The 21,187-nt window shown below is 47.7% G+C and overlaps 1 protein-coding gene and 5 non-coding genes across 6 annotated transcripts; all 6 read left to right on the forward strand.

Annotated features, from left to right (window-relative positions):
- The first annotated feature begins 5,102 nt into the window (after positions 1-5,102).
- On the forward strand, positions 5,103-5,186 carry Trnal-cag (transfer RNA leucine (anticodon CAG)). The gene has a single exon. It is a non-coding gene; the product is annotated as a tRNA-Leu (tRNA).
- Positions 5,187-5,327: 141 nt separating this feature from the next.
- Trnal-cag (transfer RNA leucine (anticodon CAG)) lies at positions 5,328-5,411 on the forward strand. Its single transcript has one exon. It is a non-coding gene; the product is annotated as a tRNA-Leu (tRNA).
- Positions 5,412-5,552: 141 nt separating this feature from the next.
- On the forward strand, positions 5,553-5,636 carry Trnal-cag (transfer RNA leucine (anticodon CAG)). The gene has a single exon. It is a non-coding gene; the product is annotated as a tRNA-Leu (tRNA).
- Positions 5,637-5,776: 140 nt separating this feature from the next.
- On the forward strand, positions 5,777-5,860 carry Trnal-cag (transfer RNA leucine (anticodon CAG)). Its single transcript has one exon. It is a non-coding gene; the product is annotated as a tRNA-Leu (tRNA).
- A 203-nt stretch (positions 5,861-6,063) lies between these two features.
- Trnal-cag (transfer RNA leucine (anticodon CAG)) lies at positions 6,064-6,147 on the forward strand. The gene has a single exon. It is a non-coding gene; the product is annotated as a tRNA-Leu (tRNA).
- Positions 6,148-14,192: 8,045 nt separating this feature from the next.
- On the forward strand, positions 14,193-16,073 carry LOC119463997 (solute carrier family 22 member 7). Its single transcript, XM_037724816.1, has one exon. It carries the CDS (start codon positions 14,193-14,195, stop codon positions 16,071-16,073), a length of 1,881 nt encoding a protein of 626 aa, XP_037580744.1.
- The last annotated feature ends 5,114 nt before the right edge of the window (positions 16,074-21,187 follow it).

The raw sequence follows: 21,187 nt of genomic DNA on the forward strand, positions 1-21,187 counted from the left end.
CAACCTATTTGGCGTTGCCAAAATCTTTTACGTGCTTCAAGCATTGTGCATGTCAAGGGCCAACATACAGCAATTACACAGAGTACTCGCAGTGTTTGTATGGGGTTCAAGCTGGGAGCGCACCAGTCGCACCAATCTGTTTCGCTCGGTTAAAAGTGGAGGACTAGGTCTTGCACATCTGTCCATAAGGCAGATTGTGTCGAGGTTTGTTTACTTACGGGGCCAAAAGGACCCGTTTTTGTTAACTATGTTTCACGTAAGGCTGAGCGAAGCTATAGCAGAATTCATAGTTTCGTCTCGCCGGTGCAGTCAAGGTAGATTGCGCGGTTTTCTAAAGGAAGTCATTTGGGCTTTCCAGCTTTTGAAGGTTCGGTTTTCGATGGAATACCTAAGTCGGGTACCACGAAAACGCTTATATAAGGACTTGGTAGAGGCAATGTTGCCGGTACCATTGTATCGCTCGATGTTCCAAATAGGACCGGGAAAGAACGTGCTAAAGAGAGTAAAACGAATGCCAGTATACGTCCATCGGCGAAGTCCTTCTTTTTTCAGCTCCACTCCGATACTTTACCTGTAAAACTATGGCTTGAGAAGACGGGACTTTTTGTGCCTTGGAGCGTCAATTGCTTACTATGAGGGAAACCCGAAACAGTTGAACACATATTTCTCGACTATTGGAATGCGGTATTCCATTGAGATGTTTTACAGATAACCTTAAAGAAGGACTTACCGATTAAGCCATACGGGATTCGTTTCTTGCCTACTCTAAATGAAGACAATGTACCATATGACATGTTCATGCTGTTGTCCTTGCATAGTTTATGGAAAAGTAGAATGGCCGTGAGACATGCCGAACCAGACCTTCGGCCTGTTAGGGAGTACTTCATCGAAAGCATTTCTTATATTAAAGAATTGTACAGCTTGCAAAAAGAATAACCAACATGGCTCAGTGTGATGACTGAGCTTGCGAACCTCAAGCGTCTTTAGCCCCTGTGTCAGCCAACCAATGGCCGACACTTTTATCATGACCCTCATGTATTGTTAAAATGTCTTGTGTTCTATGTTGCGAAGTCGGTAATAAAGAAAAAAAAAGTATCCCGTCAGGATGGCCACATTCTGGTTCCGGCCACCGAGCGTGACGGTTCGTGGGATCATGGCCTCTTCAAGGGCACCGACAGCGGTTACTTTTGGCCGCGGAAACAGGTACGGCAACGAAGAAATGGAATACCAGTTTATTTTGCCTCAACTGCCAAAAGGACGAATAGTGAACAACACCGTGTTTCTGCATGGTGATGTACGAGCGAGGCCTTACAAGGTCGAAGATTTTAGGGATGCCCTAACGCCTACGAGCCTGCTGCCGGAAATTGTGTGCCTTAGGGCCTACCAAGTTAATCATGTGTGGGCGGTGACCCTCAGTGACGCAGCTGCAACGAAGCGCCTGCTGGCCTTGAAAGAACTTCAGGTGAAGGGGCGGCGATGTGTGATCGTCGACCCTCAGGATCAGCAGGTGAAGCTCAGACTTCACTGGCTGCTGCACGGTGTGGCCGAGGAAGACGTCCGGACTGCATTGGCGGCCTTCGGCAAGGTAGAAGAGGTGAGTCGAGAGAAGTGGCGTGTCCAAGGTGTCGCAGACAAATGTTCCACCACGAGGACTGTTCTTCTCAAGCTGAAGAGCGGCCTGAAAGTGGAAGATATTCCTCACCAGATACGTGTTGCCGGAGAGTTGGCCTTGGTGGTGGTACCCGGTCGGCCGATGGAGTGCCTCCGCTGCCAAGGCACTGGGCGCGTGCGGCTGGTCGTGAGGGGTAAGCACCATGCTCCGGGCCTACCTCATTCTCTAGTTCATCATGGCTCCTAATCCGTCACTCAGTATTGCAACTCTAAACGTTAGAGGGCTGGCGGCTAGGCGTAGGCAGAGTCAAGTCCTACGGTTGGCCACTGACCAGGACATAGACGTTCTAGCTGTCCAGGAGACCAAGGTAGACGGGGAGGAGGAGACCGGGAGCATGGTGAGGCGTTTCACGACCCGATATTATGCGGTGGTGAGCCACGCGGTAGGGACGTCAGCTGGATGCATCCTGTTTATTAAGAAGTTACCCGACCTTGTGGTTGAAAGTGTATTTTCATGTCAGACGGGAAGAATGGTTGTTTGCGACTTTGTTTGTGGTGGAGTCGAATTCAGAGTTATGTGCATATATGCGCCAAATGTTGTAGAAGAGCGTGCTTTATTTTTTTTTTCGAATCTTTTTCAGTACATTAGCCGTGATAAGTGCATGATTTTGTTGGGGGATTTCAACTGTGTTTTGAGGGCTCGGGATCGATCCAATAATGCCGGTATTCGAAATAAAAGCAGTCACATACTTTCTAAGTTGATTAGTGATAGTGAACTAGACGATGTATGTGACTGTCTGGAGGGGGAGCGGGAGGTGATGTATACACGATTTCAAGGCAGTAGTCATGCGCGGTTAGACCGCTTGTACATGTCACAAGACATGATTCCAATGTGTCACAGTTATTCTGTCGTACCTGTGTTGTTCTCAGATCACTGCTTGGTGAAGTGTACCATAGGAATGAAGAAGAAGAGTCAATCTTTCAACTGGGAACTATGGAAAATGAATGCCTTACTATTAAAAGACGAGCCATTTGTAGAGGCAATACATGAGGTCGTTATGGACGTATGCGTTGAAAGTACTGAAACCATAGCAGAGAAATGGGAATGGTTCAAACAGAAGGTAAAAATGAAATCAAGAGAAAGGTCGAGCTGCTTAAAGTTCGAGAGGGAAATCAAAGAACGAGACTTACGAAAGATACTTAATCAGCTGATAGCGCTGGAGTGCGAAGAGCCAGGGGCGTATAAGCAAGATATACGAACCATCAAAGAAAAAATCGAACAGTTGGACAAAGAACGCTATCAAGGTGCGATTGTGCGAGCAAGAGCAAACGCATTAGTAGCGGGAGAGACGCCCACCAGAAGGGCACTAGGACTTGAAAAAGCTCATGGTCGACGTAATCATGTCGATAAGATCTCGTGGAATAGCACACTCGTCGACGATAATAAGAGCATAGGCCGAGCGTTTTTAGAGTATTACCAGTCACTGTTTGCATATCAAGAAGCCAATGTAGATGAGTTCAAAAGGGCCTTTCTCAGTCGTATGCCGCGATTGAGTGACGACACGAAGGACCGATTAGAAGGGACTATAAGAGAACACGAAGTCGTAAAAGCAATAAATGATTTGAACAATGGCAAATCACCCGGACCTGACGGTCTGAGCGCGTGTTTTTATAAAGCCTTCAAGAAAGAACTGTCGCCCCTGCTAACAGACCTGTTTAACGCAGCGTATGTGAACAAAGCTTTGCCGCCTTCTTTTGGTAAAGCGCATACCATCTTGATACCTAAGAGTGACAAAGCGGAGAAACTTATGATCATGGCATCTTACAGTGCGACATCTTTAACCAATGTCGACTATAAGATTTTCATGAAGGTTTTGGCAGCCAGACTTCAAGGAGTCATCAAAGAAAAAGTCGCAGACCACCAAACGTGTGGGATCAAAGGGAGGTCAATTTTTTCGAATATTCACACGATGCGGTGCGTGCTCGAGTGCTGTGACATCACTTACGATGGCGTCGCAGTGCTCCAGCAGGACTTAGAGAAAGCGTTTGACTGTGTGTCTCATGATATTTTGTTTGCCATTCTGGATCACGTTAATGTAGGTGCTATCATCACTGAGAGAGTGGAATTGGCGTATCAGAACTGCACAACACGCCTAATTGTGAATAAATCATTGGGGGCCCCCATTAACGTCATGCGTTCTGTGCGTCAAGGCTGCCCCCTCAGTCCTCTTTTGTTTGCAATTTACATTGAAACGATGTGTTTGGCGATAACTGAGAATGATCAAATACGCGATTATAGCTTGGCAGCCACAGAAGTCAAGCTCCTGGCATATGCAGATGATATCGCCGTGTGTTGTACAAACAGAGAAAGCGTAACGGAAACAATACGCGTGGTGAAACAGTTTTGTGATGTAACGGGCAGTAAAGTGAACTGGGGTAAGTTCCTCGGTTTGAGGAACTCAAAGGCTGCACCGGGTGTTTGCAGTGTATATATGGGGTTCAACATGGGAGCGTACAAGTCGCACAAATTTATTCCGCTCCTTGAAGAGCGGCGGACTGGGCTTGGCGCATTTGTTTTTAAAACAGGTAGTGTCCAGATTTATCTTTGTGCGGGGCCAAAGCAACGGTTTCCTACGTACTGTTATTCAAATGAAATTATGTGATGTTATGCCGGCGTTTATTGTGTCATCTGATCGGTTTAAAGGGCCGAAAGTACGAGGCTTCCTGCGAGAAGTCGTCTGGTCTTACCAGTTCCTCGTGGCACGGTTCTCGTTGGAATACCTCAGCAGCGTCACTCGAAAGAAACTGTATAAAGATGTTGTTGATGTATCTATGCCAGAACCATTGTATCGCTCCATGTTTCCAGCAGGGGCTGGCAAAGATGTACTGAAAAGGGTGAAGCGGATGCCAGTACGATTTACGGTTAAAACTTTTTTCTTTCACTTGCACACCGGAACTCTGCCCGTTAAACCGTGGTTAGAGCAGAAGGGTATTTTTGTGCCTTGGACGATAAATTGCTTACTGTGCAAAAAGCCGGAAACTATCGACCATATTTTCGTGGATTGTGAAGATTCCACCTTCTTATGGGACATATTGCAGCGCACCTTGAAAAAAGATTTGCCGCTTACCCCATATGGCATCCGCTTTCTCCCAACCGCAAACGATAAAGGAGTGCCGTATGACATGTTTACGGCGCTATGTCTTCATAGCATATGGAGAACAAGAATGGCAGTGCACCATGCCGAATTAAACCCCCAGCCTGCCAGAGAATATTTCAAAGAAGGCATCGCCTTCACTCGTGAGATATTTAAAGCGCAGAATGATCCACCAGAATGGATGCCGGTATTAGATGCTCTTGTTAACCTGAAGCGGTTTTAATTACCCACGTTTGCCGAAAGCAGGCAAGCGTATTTAATTACAGAATGTAGCATGTATTAGTGATTTTTTTTGTTTTGTATCATTCCTGGGAAAGGAACTAAAGAAAAAAAACCGTCAGGATGGCCGAGCGGTCCAAGGCGCTGCGTTCAGGTCGCAGTCCGGTATTCCGGGCGTGGGTTCGAATCCCATTTCTGACAAGGGTTCTTTTTTCTTTCACTGTCATCCGATGTAAAAAGAAAATAGTAGATAGCGGTGTATCTCATTCATTTCCTCTTTTATGAATACGCAACGCTAAAGTACGATTGACTCTCTGCCACTTTCATCCGTTGTCGTGTCCCGTCAGGATGGCCGAGCGGTCCAAGGCGCTGCGTTCAGGTCGCAGTCCGGTCTTCCGGGCGTGGGTTCGAATCCCACTTCTTACAAGGGTTCTTTTTTCTTTCACTGTCATCCGATGTAAAAAGAAAATAGTAGATAGCGGTGTATCTCTTTCTTTTCCTTTTTTATGAATACGCAACGCTAAAGTACGATTGACCCTCTGCCACCTTCATCTGTTGTCGTGTCCCGTCAGGATGGCCGAGCGGTCCAAGGCGCTGCGTTCAGGTCGCAGTCCGGTCTTCCGGGCGTGGGTTCGAATCCCACTTCTGACAAGGGTTTTTTTTCTTTCACTGTCATTCGATGTAAAAAGAAAATAGTAGATAGCGGTGTATCTCCTTCTTTTCCTCTGTTATGAATACGCAACGCTAAAGTACGATTGACCCTCTGCCACCTTCATCTGTTGTCGTGGCCCGTCAGGATGGCCGAGCGGTCCAAGGCGCTGCGTTCAGGTCGCAGTCCGGTCTTCCGGGCGTGGGTTCGAATCCCACTTCTGACAAGGGTTTTTTTTTCTTTCACTGTCATTCGATGTAAAAAGAAAATAGTATATAGCGGTGTATCTCTTTCTTTTCCTCTTTTATGAATACGCAACGCTAAAGTACGATTGACCCTCTGCCACCTTCATCTGTTGTCGTGTCCCGTCAGCATGGCCGAGCGGTCCAAGGCGCTGCGTTCAGGTCGCAGTCCGGTCTTCCGTGTCCCGTCAGCATGGCCGAGCGGTCCAAGGCGCTGCGTTCAGGTCGCAGTCCGGTCTTCCGGGCGTGGGTTCGAATCCCACTTCCGACAAGGGTTCTTTTTTCTTTCACTGTCACCCGATGTAAAAAGAGAAGAGTTGATAGCGGTGTATCTCTTTCATTTGTGAATCATGATCATCATAAGCCTATGTTTATGTCCACTGCAGGGCGAAGGCCTCTCCCTGGGATCTCCAATTACCCATGTCTTGCGCCAGCTGATTCCAGTTTCCACTTAATTTTCTAATTTCATCACCCCAACTTGTTTTCTGCCATCCTCGAGCGCGCTTCCCTTCTCTTGGCACCCATTCTTTAAGTCAAATGGTCCACTGGTTTTCTACCCTACTCATTACAGGGCTTGCCCATGTCCATTTCTTTCTCTTGATGTCAACCATGATATCCGCTATCCTAGTTTGCTCTCTGATCCACATCGCTCTATTCCTGTTAAGATACAGAAAGAGAGTGGTTTGGATCAAAGAGCAAGGAGTCTTGAGATATTATTTCCCAATGTGTGAGACGAAATGCATTGGCGTTCCAGTTACTCTTGTGCTCCAATGCATAAAGAGCATTTTCTTAAAATATTAAGTAGAACATTTTTATGGCGAGACTGATGCCGCATATATCCAAACTTAGGGTCATTCTGGAAATTCAGTCCAAGTAGATACGCGTTGCAAGCTCACCGGCCACAATTCGTAATATGTGCCGTAAAGTAAATAACTATGAGGTTAATTAGTAAATTTTTTATTTAGTTGAATATGTGTTACGATTTCTCGGGAAAGTAATGTACGCCTCTCTGAAAAACTTAGCCTAGCTTGCACTGGAGGCACCATGGTTTATAAAGAGACAGCAGAGCTGATGGGCACTTAGCTAGTGCTGGTCTTTGGGCTAGGCTAAGCACTACCAAGTTATCTCCAGACCGACCTCTCCTCCCTTCTCTTCATTCAAATCTACTCGTCCTCCTCATCCCCAGCAATTTCCGAAATTTATTTATTATTGATATCCAAGCATCGATTGCGATAGCAAATTAGTGGACAGTATGAAGTAAGGATATTAGTTTTATCGGCCGTATAAACTTGCAGACATAGGCATACTAACTCAATGAATAAGCATAGTGTGACGTGCGACAAGCAGACAGGAACACATCTCACTCGGTGACCGCGGAAACTCGCTGTCAAAACGCTGGAGTGAGTAAGCGCGGTGTTGGCAGCGAACGAATTCACCTTCGGGCTTCGTCTCGCATCAACGCGAACTAAGCCGCGGACACATAGCGCATGGAGGACTGCGTCCCCAACTTAGGTAGCTTTCAAGGTACAGCGGCTCGGGCGGACGCGTTCTACTCCGGGCAGCCCCAACGGCCGCGGGCCTCTTTGTCTTGAAAGCCATCGGCGTCGCGGACACAGTCTGCCGTGCGTTGTGTTTTCGCGGCCGCCCGGAGTGGAGCGTGCCCCCCCCCCCCTCTCTATCCTCCCCCCGGACTGTTGCGCGCGACAGAATACTGCGCGCTTCCTTCCCGCTTCCCTCCCTTGGTGCGCGAGATTGAGCCGCGATCGTCGGCTCACCCTCGCACTCTTTCACTCGCACAAACAGTATAATTGGCGCGCGGCAACAATTTTATCGCCGTTCGCCTTTATACGGAACCTCACGGTGACGGAGAAATCAGAAATGCGCCTGGACTGTCCATACAATTGCTACCGCAATAATACGTCGGTTGTACAAGGCGTTGAACAAGGACACAGCCGGTCCTGTGGCCGACGCCAGTGCCCGGCAGCTGTAGGGCGACTGCCCATTTGAGCGAGATGCAGTGTCGTCAGTCGTTACACGGTGTGTCGGTGCTGAAATTAGGAACGAGGACTCTATGACATGAGAGACAATGCACTTCATGGTGGCCTTCTTCGACAGCTGTTACCGATCTTCGAGCGATGAGGATGCGAACAAATTGTCTCATGTGCCAACTCTCACGTTCCTCGAGCTGCCAACATTCCTGAATTTTGTTCTTGACAGTCGCTCAACTCTTGAATACGAGTAAATGTGACGAGTTGTGCGCGTTGCCTTTGAGTGTGTGGGCAGCCTTTCTGGCTTTCGATATTTGCTAGTCTACACTGCGGCTGTGTTGTAATGGTGAAACGGCAGCGTGGTAGGCAATAATACGGAGAACAGACAAATCCCAAGTATTACTGCAGAATCATCTTAAATAGCGGCCTTTCTTCACGTACCTGGATAACAAATTACATGACAGTAGTTTGACAACTAACTGCAGGTTATGTATATATCATATCCAAAGGTGTACCTGTTCCAGTGGCCAACAAATGTGACGTACTATTGTGAGCAGCTTCGGCCATAGCGTGCTAAGAGACGACGACACAGCGACGGTTTCCACTATTCTTATGTCGTGCCTTATGCGCCAAGCTGCAAAACCAACTTGTTCAGGTATCCATCTTAATGCTTAAGCACATCTTTTCTCGATTTGCAGTTGCTGCGGTAGCCCATGAGTGCGGATAGGAAAGTTTATTGGGAAATAATTTGGGGCATACGTGAATATCATGCAAATATCTACAAAGATTCCACAACTACCTTTGTTCTGCACAAGAAAAGTAGAAAGTTACCAACCAAGAAAGAGGTCAGGCAAGGATACACAATCTCTCCAATGCTACTCACTGCATGCTTAGAAGAAGTATCCAAGCCATTAGACTGGGAAGGCTTAGGAGTGAGGATCAACAACGAGTATCTCCGCAACCTTCGGGTTGCAGATGACATTGTCCTGTTCACCAACACTAGGGGATGAATTGCAACAAATGATTCAGGACCTTAACCGAGAAAGTGTAAGAGTGGGGTTGAAGATTATTATGCAGAAGACAAAGATAATGTTCAATAGCCTGACATGACAACAAGAATTCAGAATCGCCAGTCAGCCTCAAGAGTCTGTAAAGGAGTACATTTATCTAGGTCAATTACTCACGAGGGCCCCTTATCATGAGAAGCAAATTTACAGAAGACTAAAATTGGGTTGGAGTGCATACGACAGGCATCGCCAAATCCTGACACCACTTTCGTTGAAAAAGCTTATTATTGTCGTTGAAAATAAAAGTGTACAATCAGTGCATTCTGCCGGTGCTAAATAATGGAGCAGAAACTTGGAGCTTAACAAAGAAGCTCAAGAACAAGTTAAGGAGCGCACAAAGCGATGGAACGAAATATGTTACTCCTAACGTTAAGAAACAGGAGGAGAGCGGTCTGGATCAGAGAGCAAACGGCGATAGCTGATATTCTAGTTGACATTAAGAAAAAGAAATGGAGCTAGGCAGTCCATGTAATGCGTAAGGTAAATAACCGGTGGACCATTCGAGTTACAGAATGGGTGCCAAGAGAAGGTAGGTGCAGTCGAGGACGACAGAAAACTGGGTGGGGTGATCAAATTAAGAAATTCGCAGGGGGAAAATGGAATCAGCTAGCGCAAGACAGGGGTAATTTGATATCGCAGGGAGAGGCCTTCGTCTTGCAGTGGACATAAAGATAGGCTGATGATGATGACAATTAGGATGATGATGATGAATTTGGGGCGCCTTAATGAAGCCGTAGATCAAAATCATCAGCCGTCCACGGCGGTGTCTCTCATAGCCGCTCAGCAACATTCGGACGCGAAGTCTTACCAACAAATACGGAATGCATTCCGACTGAATGAAACCTGCCGCGGAGCGCTGCCGACGATCTACCTAGCAAGTTGACTTCGTAGCAATATCAAAAGTAGTGTAGTTTGCACTGGAGGGGCAATGCTAAAATGACAGCGGATCTGATGGGCACCTAGCTAGTCCAGGCTTTTGGGCTAGGCTAAGCAGTAACAAGTCATCCCCAGCACTTCCCGGAATCTATTGATTACTGATCGATTATCGATTAGCTATAGATTGGCTATCGATTGCCTATCGCAAGGTATTGGCCACGTATTTGGGCTAGGCTAAGAACTACCAAGTCATCCCCAGCATTTTTCGGAATTTATTTATTGTTGATCGATTAGCTATTGATTGGCTGTCTATTGGCTATTGATGAGTGACTAAGCTTAAGTAGTCCCGACCACGCTTATCTAGACTTAACCAGGCCAGTTTCGCTAGTTCACAGGGGTATGTGCCATTGCGCTTGGACCCTTTCTGCATACCGCCAGGATCGGGCCACCGATTTTTTTTATACGCCGAATGGCGCAACGCCAAGCTTAAACAGCTCCTCTGTTTAAAAATTCAGAGCGCTTCCACTACTGTGGCGATGGAAGCCAGCGAAGCTGTGACTATGGTGGGTCTGCTATAGTGAATATTTCTATATATAGTGAATTTATATATTATCATTATTGACTATATTGAGCGTCTTCGGCATGTTCGTCAAAGGGCAATGACAACAGTGTCTAGTTGTCGCCCCGCGCGATCACCAAGTAGTGCGTTTGCTACGCCAAGTCTACCCCATCGTCATAGACTAGCGTATGAGCCACAGTGTTCACAGCCGCGGCACACTGCACGGAATCGTCAGGATCCTGGAAGATGTGGTTAAGCGAGCGTGCGTCCCATAGCGAGTCCTAAGGGCAACTGCTGATAACAGCGCGATGTTTACGTCACGAGACAAAGGGTAACGACGATTGGTGGGACGTGCTGCCGCCGAGTATCGCGACACTTGTGAAAGAGGCATCGGCAGTGGCGAGAGGCATAACAATGGGCTATCCATCATCCGGTTTGACAGTTGTGCTATGGCACAACTGGCGGGAAACCGCCACGCACATCGAGCCGAAATTGCTGTACACGCCGGTCGGTCTACGGACGCGATCTCCTGGAACCTAGCCCTTAACAGCTTCGCTGTAAAAATAAAAGAACCGCGGCAGCCTGTGAAAAGATCGGAACCAGTCATTGCTGTGTTTGCCGTGGCGTGGCTAAGTGCTCTAAGGATAAGTCATTTCCAGCCGGCGGGCGGCTATTCTTTAGCAATAGCAGTGATAACGGGACAAGCTTTGTGGTTAAGTTCACTGCGCAGAAATAGCTTCTAACTCTTACATTTTTATTCGCAGACGTCATCACCACGTCACCGCCAGAAGTTTGCAAAATGTTAAGTCGATACGCCTCGTGGTGGCACCCACGCGAACTAAAACCCTGATGTCCAGAAAAGCTGCACATGATGACAGGCAGATAGCGGCAGTAAAGACAACGGTCTTCCAAGTGAGCGTTCTCCAACCAAACGGACAAAATACTTCTCCAGATAATTCCCTAAACAGGCCTTAATTACAGCATCCTTAAGCATCTGTGTATGCGCTGAGCAGTAAGGTTTTAAAAACGTTTATTATTATGACTCGTTCTACCAACAAATGTACACAGAAAACATTGTCCTCAAGTACAAGAACAGTTCAGTGCATTAATACGGGACGCCATAGGAGATGGGAAGACCTTTTAGACAGGTAGTCCTACATTGTTCATTTTCTACTTCTTCCTATTTTCTATTTTTCTCTGATAGTTCGCGCCCCTGTTACCCTTCCCCAGTACAAATAAATCAACCGAAGAGATCCTCTGGGTAACCTCACGGTCTCCACTTTTACCTCTATTGCTCAAGAGATACCCATTGAAAACCGACGACGGGCTTTCGACTAGCCCAGTCTTGATTGCGAAGCACCGCGACGGACAAAATTGTTAGCTTTGAACAGATTCCTTAATTTATTCTTGGAGCGGTAGCTGTCAAAATGTATTTGTTATCTTTATTGCGATAGCAATTACAGTCGTACCCGGATATATCAATCCCACTTATAACGAATTATTGCGTATATTGAGCAGCTGTAAAAGCCCCTTGAAAGTCCCATGCAAACGTATAGGCCTGGTACACGCGTATATAGAACGCCCGTTCGCCAGCACATTCGATGTATCGAACGCGTCGCCACGCCGAAGACAGACCTCAAAGTACACTTTGTGCACTTTGAGGTCTTCTTGCACTTGGAGGTGGGAAAGAGAATGGGTTGTCAGTTGAGCATGTGTGAGTCGTGTGTGCAGTCAGTTTAGCCCCGTCGAGCTGTTCGGCTATAGCCCGGGTGCTACCTCGAACGTCAACATTCCTTCTTTCTGATTTTCGTGGCGTCGTCGTGTGGGTGGAGTGCCCATTCGTGAGTTAATTTTCCGCAAGCGATAGCCACTGCAAGTGTAAAGAAAAGAAACCTCTTGGACTTTGCAATGAAGTTGAAAGTGACCCAGCAATTTTTTTGCAGGTAAATAAGGTTCGGCGTTCTACTCGGGCACAAACTGCGTACTTTGTGCGGCCGAGCACGGTCGCGCCCCTTATCTTGAAAGCGATCTGCAGGCGGCTCATGCCTTTGTGCGTGCGGTGTTCTTGTCGCTCAAGGCCGGTATTTTATAGCGATGCGTTTAAACTAATAATGAGTTTTCGCGCTTATCGCGCTTTGTCATTGGTCAGAGCGACGGTCCGCTCACGATATCAACGTTGATAACGCGAGCGGACCGTCGCTCTGACCACTCACAAAGCGCGATAAGCGCGAAAAGGCTTTATTACTTTAAAGGCATCGCTACAAAATACCGGCCCAGCTTTCGTTACAGCGATAGACAGCAAGAAGGTCAGTTCGCTCGCTGCTGCCGCCGCGCATCCTCGCGCCAGCGTTTTGATAGCGAGTGTCCGCGGTCATCGCGTGTGATGTGTTCATGTTTGCCTGAGCGCGCTGGCACTATGCTTGTTAATTTAGTTACTAAGCGAATATTTCTAAGTTTATACGGCCGATAAACCTACTATCCTTACTTCGTATAGCCATCTACTAATTTGCTATCGCAATCGATTCTTCGCCTTTCGGGCGAAACTGCGGCTTTTATTTTTTTATGCGAGAACGCCGAAGAATAAAGTTTAAAGCCAATTTACCAATTTGCGTTCGATAAGCAGGAAGACAAAAAAAGCCAAGGCGGTCCAAGAGTATGCACAGCGCTACAGGCTCTTCAAATTCAAGAATTCTGCGAACATATTGTACAATGGTTCTGTCGTACTTAAGGCAAATCTACTTGCTTTGGGGACCGGGACATCGTGTTTTGCACTTGAATGAAATGGCTGATTCACTCGCACGAGCATCCCTTAATGGCCCTGTTATATCTGTTTTGCCGACATCAGCTTATGTCACCGCGGCTATGTACAGAAATTTTTCTATATCGCAAAATTCTGCAAAATCTATTTCAACATCGTCTTCTGAATTCTACCATCTTTGTTTTCAGTGGAATATTAATTGGTGTCCTTCAAGGCAATTGGAAGTTTCCTTTAGGAAAGTGAGATGCCGCATACCGCCTCTAAATTTTTACTTACACAGGTCTGGTCTCGCTGTGTCGCCTCTATGTTCTTTTTGCAATGAATCCGAATCCATTAAGCGGCTTCTCTCTCGTGCCGCCGATTTTTAAGAGAAAGAAAACTCTTAGAAATTTCATTTCGAAAACTTGGCTTATTACTAACCTCTCCAACCACTCTCTTTTTGGGGTGACTTCACTGGGACACAGCCACAGGGATGTTTTTCTTGCACTTTACTGCTTGCTTAGAGATGCAAAAACAGTACCTTGGTGAATTTCCAGAAATGTGAATAATTCCTATTATTTCACTTCTTTATGTCAAAATTATTTTATCTCACAATTCTTCATTGTATTTTTCTAACGGGGGATTGGCCTGCTTCTTGGCCAATCCCCCGTAGTGGGTATGAGCCAAAGCTTGGGAGACGAGACGAGGTGAGTGCCCTACGAAAGGAACGCAGTCAGAAGCGCGCATTTATTACCTTCTACCTTGATCTCCTTCCAAAAAGCACACTAATTCCCTGTAAGATAAAATAAAATACGGCTCTAACATCAGTTAGTTTCATTGCATAATTTCAACCCAACTGCTTAACCGCCGGCTTCTTGGCCAATCCCCCGTGGTGGGTGTGCGCCATGGCATAGGAAGCAAGCAAGCAAGCAAGCAAGCAAGCAAGCAAGCAAGCAGAGAAGTAGAAGAAGGAGAAGAAGGCGTCTTTCCAGCCGGTGCGCGCAGATAGCTCTCGTCTAGAATTTCCTCTTCTGATATTGTTCGTTGAAGCCTTCAAAACCGGTAAGTGCAGCACCTCACAACCAGGCGATGGACCTCTTGCTCCCACAGCGACTGGTCGGTGTCGATCTCCGAACAAGCGAGTCGTTTGACTGCGAAGAAGGCTTCGGTGACGGACTCTTCCAAAAGAAGATGCTCCTTCTGATTCTTCTGGGGGCCTTCTCGATTAATTGCCAAAACAACCTGGTGTCCGTCGTCACCGGTGACGTCGACCATTGGTGCAAGCCGCTCGCCGGCTTCAACATCTCTGCAGCCGATTGGAAGGATTTTGCCATACCGCTCGAGCCTGATGGACGCTTCAGCCGCTGTCGCGTCTACGAACGCTGCAAGCCACCCGCTGAACCCGGCAATTCCGCTGAACACGGGAAGAGCGGCGCTGGACCTGCCGTGGCCGACTGGTGGTACAGCAGATGCTTCCTCAGCGAGCTTGAACTCCCGGACACCAACGACACACGCGACGCGCCCTGTGAAGAGTGGGACTACGACACTCGGATGGCCGAGACCAGTGCGGTGAGCTATTGGAACATGGTGTGCCACCGACGTTTGCTGCCGGCCGCCCTTGTCACCCTGCAGAACGCCGGTGCCGTCGTTTCCCTCATCCTGGCCGGAGCCTTCGGGGACTACGTCGGCAGGAGAGCCATACTCCTGGGCTCAGCTGTGGCGGTGGTTACCTGCACGGCATGCACCTTCATGGCGACAAGTTACGTGCATTACGCTGTGGCACGCTTCCTTACCGCTGCCAGTGTCGCCGTATACTCAGTTTTTACATTTCTGATACCGTTTGAGGTGATGACGCACACGCACAGGCCACACCAGGTCCTGTTTCTGGCGATGATGGGTTTTGCATTGTCCGAGGTTTGGATCGTCATCGCCAAACACATGGTCATCGACTGGCGTGTGAAGCAGGTCATCTTCCTCTCTCCGACGGCTCTCCTGCTCCCTGCTTTGTCTACAGCGCGAGAGTCACCCCGCTGGCTCGTCGCAAAAGGAAGGCTGGACGCGGCTGAAGCCGTCATGATGCAGGGGGCCAATACCAACAACTTCCCGATTGCGGTCACGGCCTGTCTCATGGAGAAGCTCAGGGAACAGATCAAGAACCGCGAGGGTCAGGAAGCCGCAGACAAAGACGACTTGATCGACTGTCACTCCCTCCGACGTCGAGCGTTGACAATGTTCTCTGTCTGCTTCTCTATATCATTAGTCTTTTACGTCAACGCTTTCTCGACGGCGCAATGGAGGGGCTTCAGGCTCTCCGGCCTCACGGTCGTGGTCACGGTGTTTACGTACACGGCGATGCACTTCCTGATGACCGGCGTCACCCTTATTACAGTACTTAGCAGCTGCTTCGTGATAACGGGCGTCATCCAATGCGCGCTCAGTATCGCCGCCAGCGCTGGACTCGGCACCATCACTACGATCTTGCTCGTGCTGTCTAAGGGCTCGTCAACTGTGATTCTGGTCCACTGTTTCACGTACGTCCTTGAGCTGTTCCCATCGGCCGTGCGGGGCGGCGCCGTCTGCTGGGCCTTCGCCTGTGGACGTGTCGCGGCCGTGTGCGCGTCAATGACCTTCTTACTGAAGCCGGCCGGACACGAAGACGTGGTTTTTGCCCTGACGGGACTGTTCCTCTTCGCCTCTCTGCTCGTCATCCGTGCCCTGCCGCGCACGACGGTGGTGGAGGATGCGAAATTCGTGGCCAGGCGGCCTTCGGACTCCTCTAGAATGTCCATGGATCACATGAAGCGGACTCTGCAGCGGCAAACGCCACTCAAGACGGCCAAGACCGCAAGCACGGCCAAGACCGCAGGCTCGGAAACCTCCAAGCCTTTCGCCAAGAAGAGTCGAAAAAGTGGTAGCGATAACAGCCCTAAGACATCCCGACAATTTCGCACTGACCGCAAACAGAAGTAATAAGCAGCATGAAGATTGTACGCACTTATATTGTGGTGTCGTGTTCTTGACTTCTTCCTAGAAGCTGCCTCTAATATGCACGTATCAGTTTTAACTCAATGGTAGTAAGGTACCGTCGCCCGGAAACTGTTTTCAACAACTAGCAGTTATTCTCTTTTGTGTATTTTTCATGCAGCAGTATGTTTAATACGTATCTCACTTGTTTTATGGCCTGCCATATAAAGTATCGTATTGAGAGCCAATGCGCGCCCATGCTCTGAAAGATGCCGTGTATTCTTCTCCGTAATATAAACCTTTGTAGTTTTGTTAAGGAGCCCTCTCGAACACGGGCAGCACAGGGAAGGAAACGGCAGCATTTTTGTATTGTTCTGTTTTTCGTTTTGCTGACTGAGAAAAGGAAACAAAAAATTCATAAGATGCTACGCTCATATTATTTATGAAATATTTTGTTGCCGTGCATCTCTTGCGCTGTAGTACATTCGGCCTACATTACTGCAGCTAATTGTTCTATAATAGCTTATATAAACACTAATTGAGTGCGCGCTTCGTCTGGTTATTCTGGAAGATGTACACACAGACAAGGAAAACATGGAACACCTGAAGCTGAATTTGCAGACAACTCACTTCTGTTATTCTCCAGATTTGCAGTTTTATTCGCGAAAGTATCCATGCTGCAAGTTCTCTTTAAAAGCACGCGCAAAAAACTGCATTATTAAACTATAGCATAAAACACAAATAAAACAATAGCACATTTATTCTGCCACTTTTTTTTCCCTCAGCTGCAGATTCAGTATGGATGAAGCAGGGAACGCAATATAACAGCAATCACAGAAACGTAAGCACACGAAATGCATACACACAATGTCTCCGCTCTTGGGGTCGGCTTTTAATGCAGTGTCACATGATAACCCAGTAGTTTCATCGGGCGGTGTACACGGAATGCAAAAAGTTAATACATATTATATGATACTACACACATGCACTATGGATATAGGTATAGACAGCTCTACATGTTGAATATCGAGAGGTACCAATACCAATGCTGCGCACGTTTAATTACAGCATTTGCAATATATATACAAGTAATGATTAAGCATTTCCTCGGTTTACAAGCTAAAACATTGGATTAACAGTCGTCCTTGCCATCACGCCAAGCTCAATGAAATACCCTGTCTTTTTATTTTCTGCTTGAGAGTGCGCTTACAGCCAGCGTTCCTATCTGCTCGGTGCATGAGAACTAACAGCGCTCGAAGGGGGACTGGGAATAGCTGTACGAGGAACACGTTGATATGCATTTCTCGCAGCAGAATGATTCTTTTTGCGCACAGCTTATTCAAGGCAGTGCCGCTTCATCATACGGCTCTAAACGGCCCACCTATGGACTCACGTTCGATAATTCAAGGCAGAGGTAACGAGCAGAGAGAGAGAGAGAGAGAGAAATAGAGATGGATAGCTGCACATACTTAAAGTTCACGCAGTCTGCTCCAGATTTTAAAGGTATGATGACAGATCCACACCTTACTAATTGCCTCAAAGACCAAAAGTGGCTCATCGTTCAGCAATCATGTTGACAGATTCTTTGATGACGTCTTCCAAGTTGAGCGTGGCTGTCCTTTCCTTGTTAACGAGTAAAGTGAGATATGTTAGTCGTCTGCGCTTTATGCAGTTTCCGCAAATAAATTTGCATTGGACGTAAAGTGCTGAATGAGCATTCCGCCGAAGCTACAGATGCCGGTACAGAAAGAAGTTGTATATATTTGACGACTTGGTCTACCAGCTCATGGACTTGTTCAGATTTTGCCTGCAGAAAATTCGAAATGGTTTCAATTGATAAAGACTTGACATTGCACGAAATAGAAGGGAAAAGCACCGAGAGACGGTGTAGATCACAATCAGCTGCTTTCACGCATAATGCGGCGTTGAGGTCATCAGCCGAGTATTGTCTTCCTGTTGTCGTGTCAATCAACGTGCCTTCTAATTTCAATAGCTGCTCAATTCCAGGTTGAGCAAACCGCCGCCGCATTTCGTTCGTAATACGGTCGATCGCCTCAAAGTATTCTTTGCGCAATGCTGCTTTGGGATCGGTTGCAACTGGCGGCAGAGACGTGTTGGACATCTGAAATCTTTATCGCCGCCTTTGTATGCCTTGCACTGCGAGGCTCCTTCAGACCTAGCTGAGTTGCAACGGAGCAAGTGCGGTCCCACAACTCCTGAAATGCGGTTTGAGATCGCAGGCGGGCTATTGCGTCGCACAGTATCTCTGCAGCTTCTTACACACCCGCAGCACGAAACGTTGAGCGTTACAGGACCCTTGCTGGTTCCTCGCATAGACCAAACAGAGCTATGGATATAGTTATTCCCAACAACGTTTCAAACTTGCCCACTAGTGTTTCGTATCCATTCAAAACGGTTTTGATGTTTTATGCCATCGCGCCTGCTCCTTGAGTTATCTCACTCCCTGTTTCTTAGACCCTGGCGTAGTTCTCAGTGAACCTTTACATCGACTTTACCCTTACTGTCCACCTTACCGGGCACAGTGGAAGAAGGCTATCAGGCATGGACTCTGGCTCATCCGATGGATCTTCTACTGGGGAAAGAACAAGACACGAATAAACACTGTTGCGTTTTTATTGCGATAGCAATTATATGGACACTCCAAGCTCATTTCTGCTGTGGTCGTGGACGTGGACATCGCTGTGAGGTTCCGTATGAAGTCCAAACACGGTAACATCGTCACCGCGTGCCGTACGCTGTATGTGCGTGTGAAAGCTTGCGAGGCTCAGTGGGCGACCGCGGCTCAATCTCGTGCGCGCGCGAGGGGAAATCGTGGGGCGGAATCGTGCAGTCTTCTGTGGCGCGCAAGGCATGGAGGGCTAGGTGAGAGGGGGGGGGGGGGGGTAGTTTACTTATGCGGCTGCTGCTTACCGCGCGGCCGCGTATCTTGACAGCGATCTGTGACCTGGGCGATCTGCGATCTGCGATGTGGGCAAAATACGCCCAGTGCTGGTGGCTTCGTATGCGCTGTACTTTCGACGTTTCGTTCGCTTTGAACCGATAGGCAGCACGAAGGTCAATTCGCACGTTGCTGCTGCCACGCTTCCGGACTCCAGCATTTTGACAGCGAGTTTCAGCGGTCATTGAGCGAGATGTGTTCATGTTTACCTGCGCGTGCGTGACACCGTGCTCGTTAATTTAGTTAGGGAGCGAATGTTTGCAAGTTTCGACGGCCGATGAAACTAATATCCTTACATCATATAGCTGCCTACTAATTTGCTGTCGCAATCGACGCTTCGCCTTTCAGGCGAAACTGTGACCTTTACAGCGTAAGCTGTTATGGGTTCATTCCAATAGCCGTTTCGGTTGGCGATGGTGTCCGCCGCTGACGTCTGCTGTGTACGGTGTCCGTAGCAGCTATCACTGGGAATCTTAAGAAAAAAGTACCCAGTTCCCGCCGGAATCGAACTCGGGCTCAGCTACTCTACCACTGAGCCACACCAGCTTTTTTTTTCTTTATTGCCATTTCACAAACCCAAACAACATTAGCAGATACACACTTACATATTCTAAATACACCAGCCACAACTAGGTAAGTGTATGTGGTTTAAAAAGGCTTCACCGAAGCCAATTGGTCTAGTACAGGTAGCCACTCTGGGGGTTCACATTTTGCTCTGAGCAAGTCTCGGGTGTATATCATACTCTCAACAAAATAGTGTCTTGCTGAGTGAGCCTGTGTATGAGCATACCTAATATCCATTCTCGCCTTCCATACACTAAGACTCATTTATAGGGCGTTTTTCCGACACAAGTTAGCAAGCGCTGGTGTGGCTCACGTGCGGTCGAGCGTGAGCCACACCAGCGCTTGCTAACTTGTGTCGGAAAAACGCCCTATAATTATACGCGCCCTAGCGCGCGAGGAGGCACGCGATGTGAAATGGGCGCCGCGTAGCGTCGATACGTGCACACTTTGCATTGCAGTTGCATATTATTACGCCAGGTAGAACGCCATGTAGCAGATGCACAGGTAGTGGTACAAAGTAGTTGGAGAACGTTTAAGGAAGTGCATAGGGAATGTACAGGAAATGCACATGTATGAGGAAATGTACAGCCGCGCCATGTTTACGGTCGCGTCGGTCGCGGAACGTCGGAAAAATAACAGCGGTCTTTCTCGCGCGAACACCATGGCCCGTGTTCACAAAAGGTTCTTACACTAGTATAGTTCGTAATAACAAGAACCGTCCAATAGGGACAGCGAACCTATCATTAGCGAAGGCCGTCGACCAGTCAGAAAAAAAGATCTTACGAACAAAACCCTTAGTGAATTCGGCTTCTGGTCCCTATCTTTGGACCCGCCGTTTGAATTGTGAACCTAACCAGTCGCTGATATAATAGCACGGACGTTTCAGCGTTTCGTGCACTGTGCTGTTGGTATTTGTTTATTGAACAGCCTTTGCGTACGTATCCGGACAGAGTACGCACGCGCAGTATCCGTGCGTCAACTGAGCTTCGGTGTCATGGTGAACTGTGCTGTGTTTGGCTGCAGCAATCACACAAGAAAGAAGCCCGGCGATAGGAATGTTGCTCAGGTCGGGTTCTTCTCGATACCTGGTTGTCTCTCTTCTTCACTACAGCCTCAATGTTAAAGGGCACAGAAGCTATGTGCGAGCAAGCCTCTCCAAGGCCTGCCTTTTAGGTGTAGTGTGAAACCAGTACCTCGATTTCTTTTACGAGAAGCCATGGCGTGAGTGGCTTTTCACTGGATGATTGTGAATGACGAAGCGGGGAGGGCAAGAAAAATTGTTTGGCAAGACCAACAGAATTGACGCAACATAAAAATGCTGGCACTCCCGTAATCGAGTGTAAATGTAAGCATGAAACGGCTACCATATATGGCGTTTTTTTGCATTCTGTGGTGCCACCGCCTTTAACCGCTTTTCTTCTTCCAACAGTGCAGCGTGCTCAGCGTCTGTCGCTACTATCGCTGCCTTTTGAACGTCGCTATTGGAAATGACAAATGAAACTTCAGCGTACTAGAAGTTACAGCTCGAGTGATATTGTGAACAAACATAAGAAAGAAATCGGAAGCAATATTTTTTGTAACTTGCTTGGGAATTAAC

Source organism: Dermacentor silvarum, chromosome 9 (genome assembly GCF_013339745.2).
Source record: "Dermacentor silvarum isolate Dsil-2018 chromosome 9, BIME_Dsil_1.4, whole genome shotgun sequence".
NCBI classification, from domain to species: Eukaryota; Metazoa; Arthropoda; class Arachnida; order Ixodida; family Ixodidae; genus Dermacentor; species Dermacentor silvarum.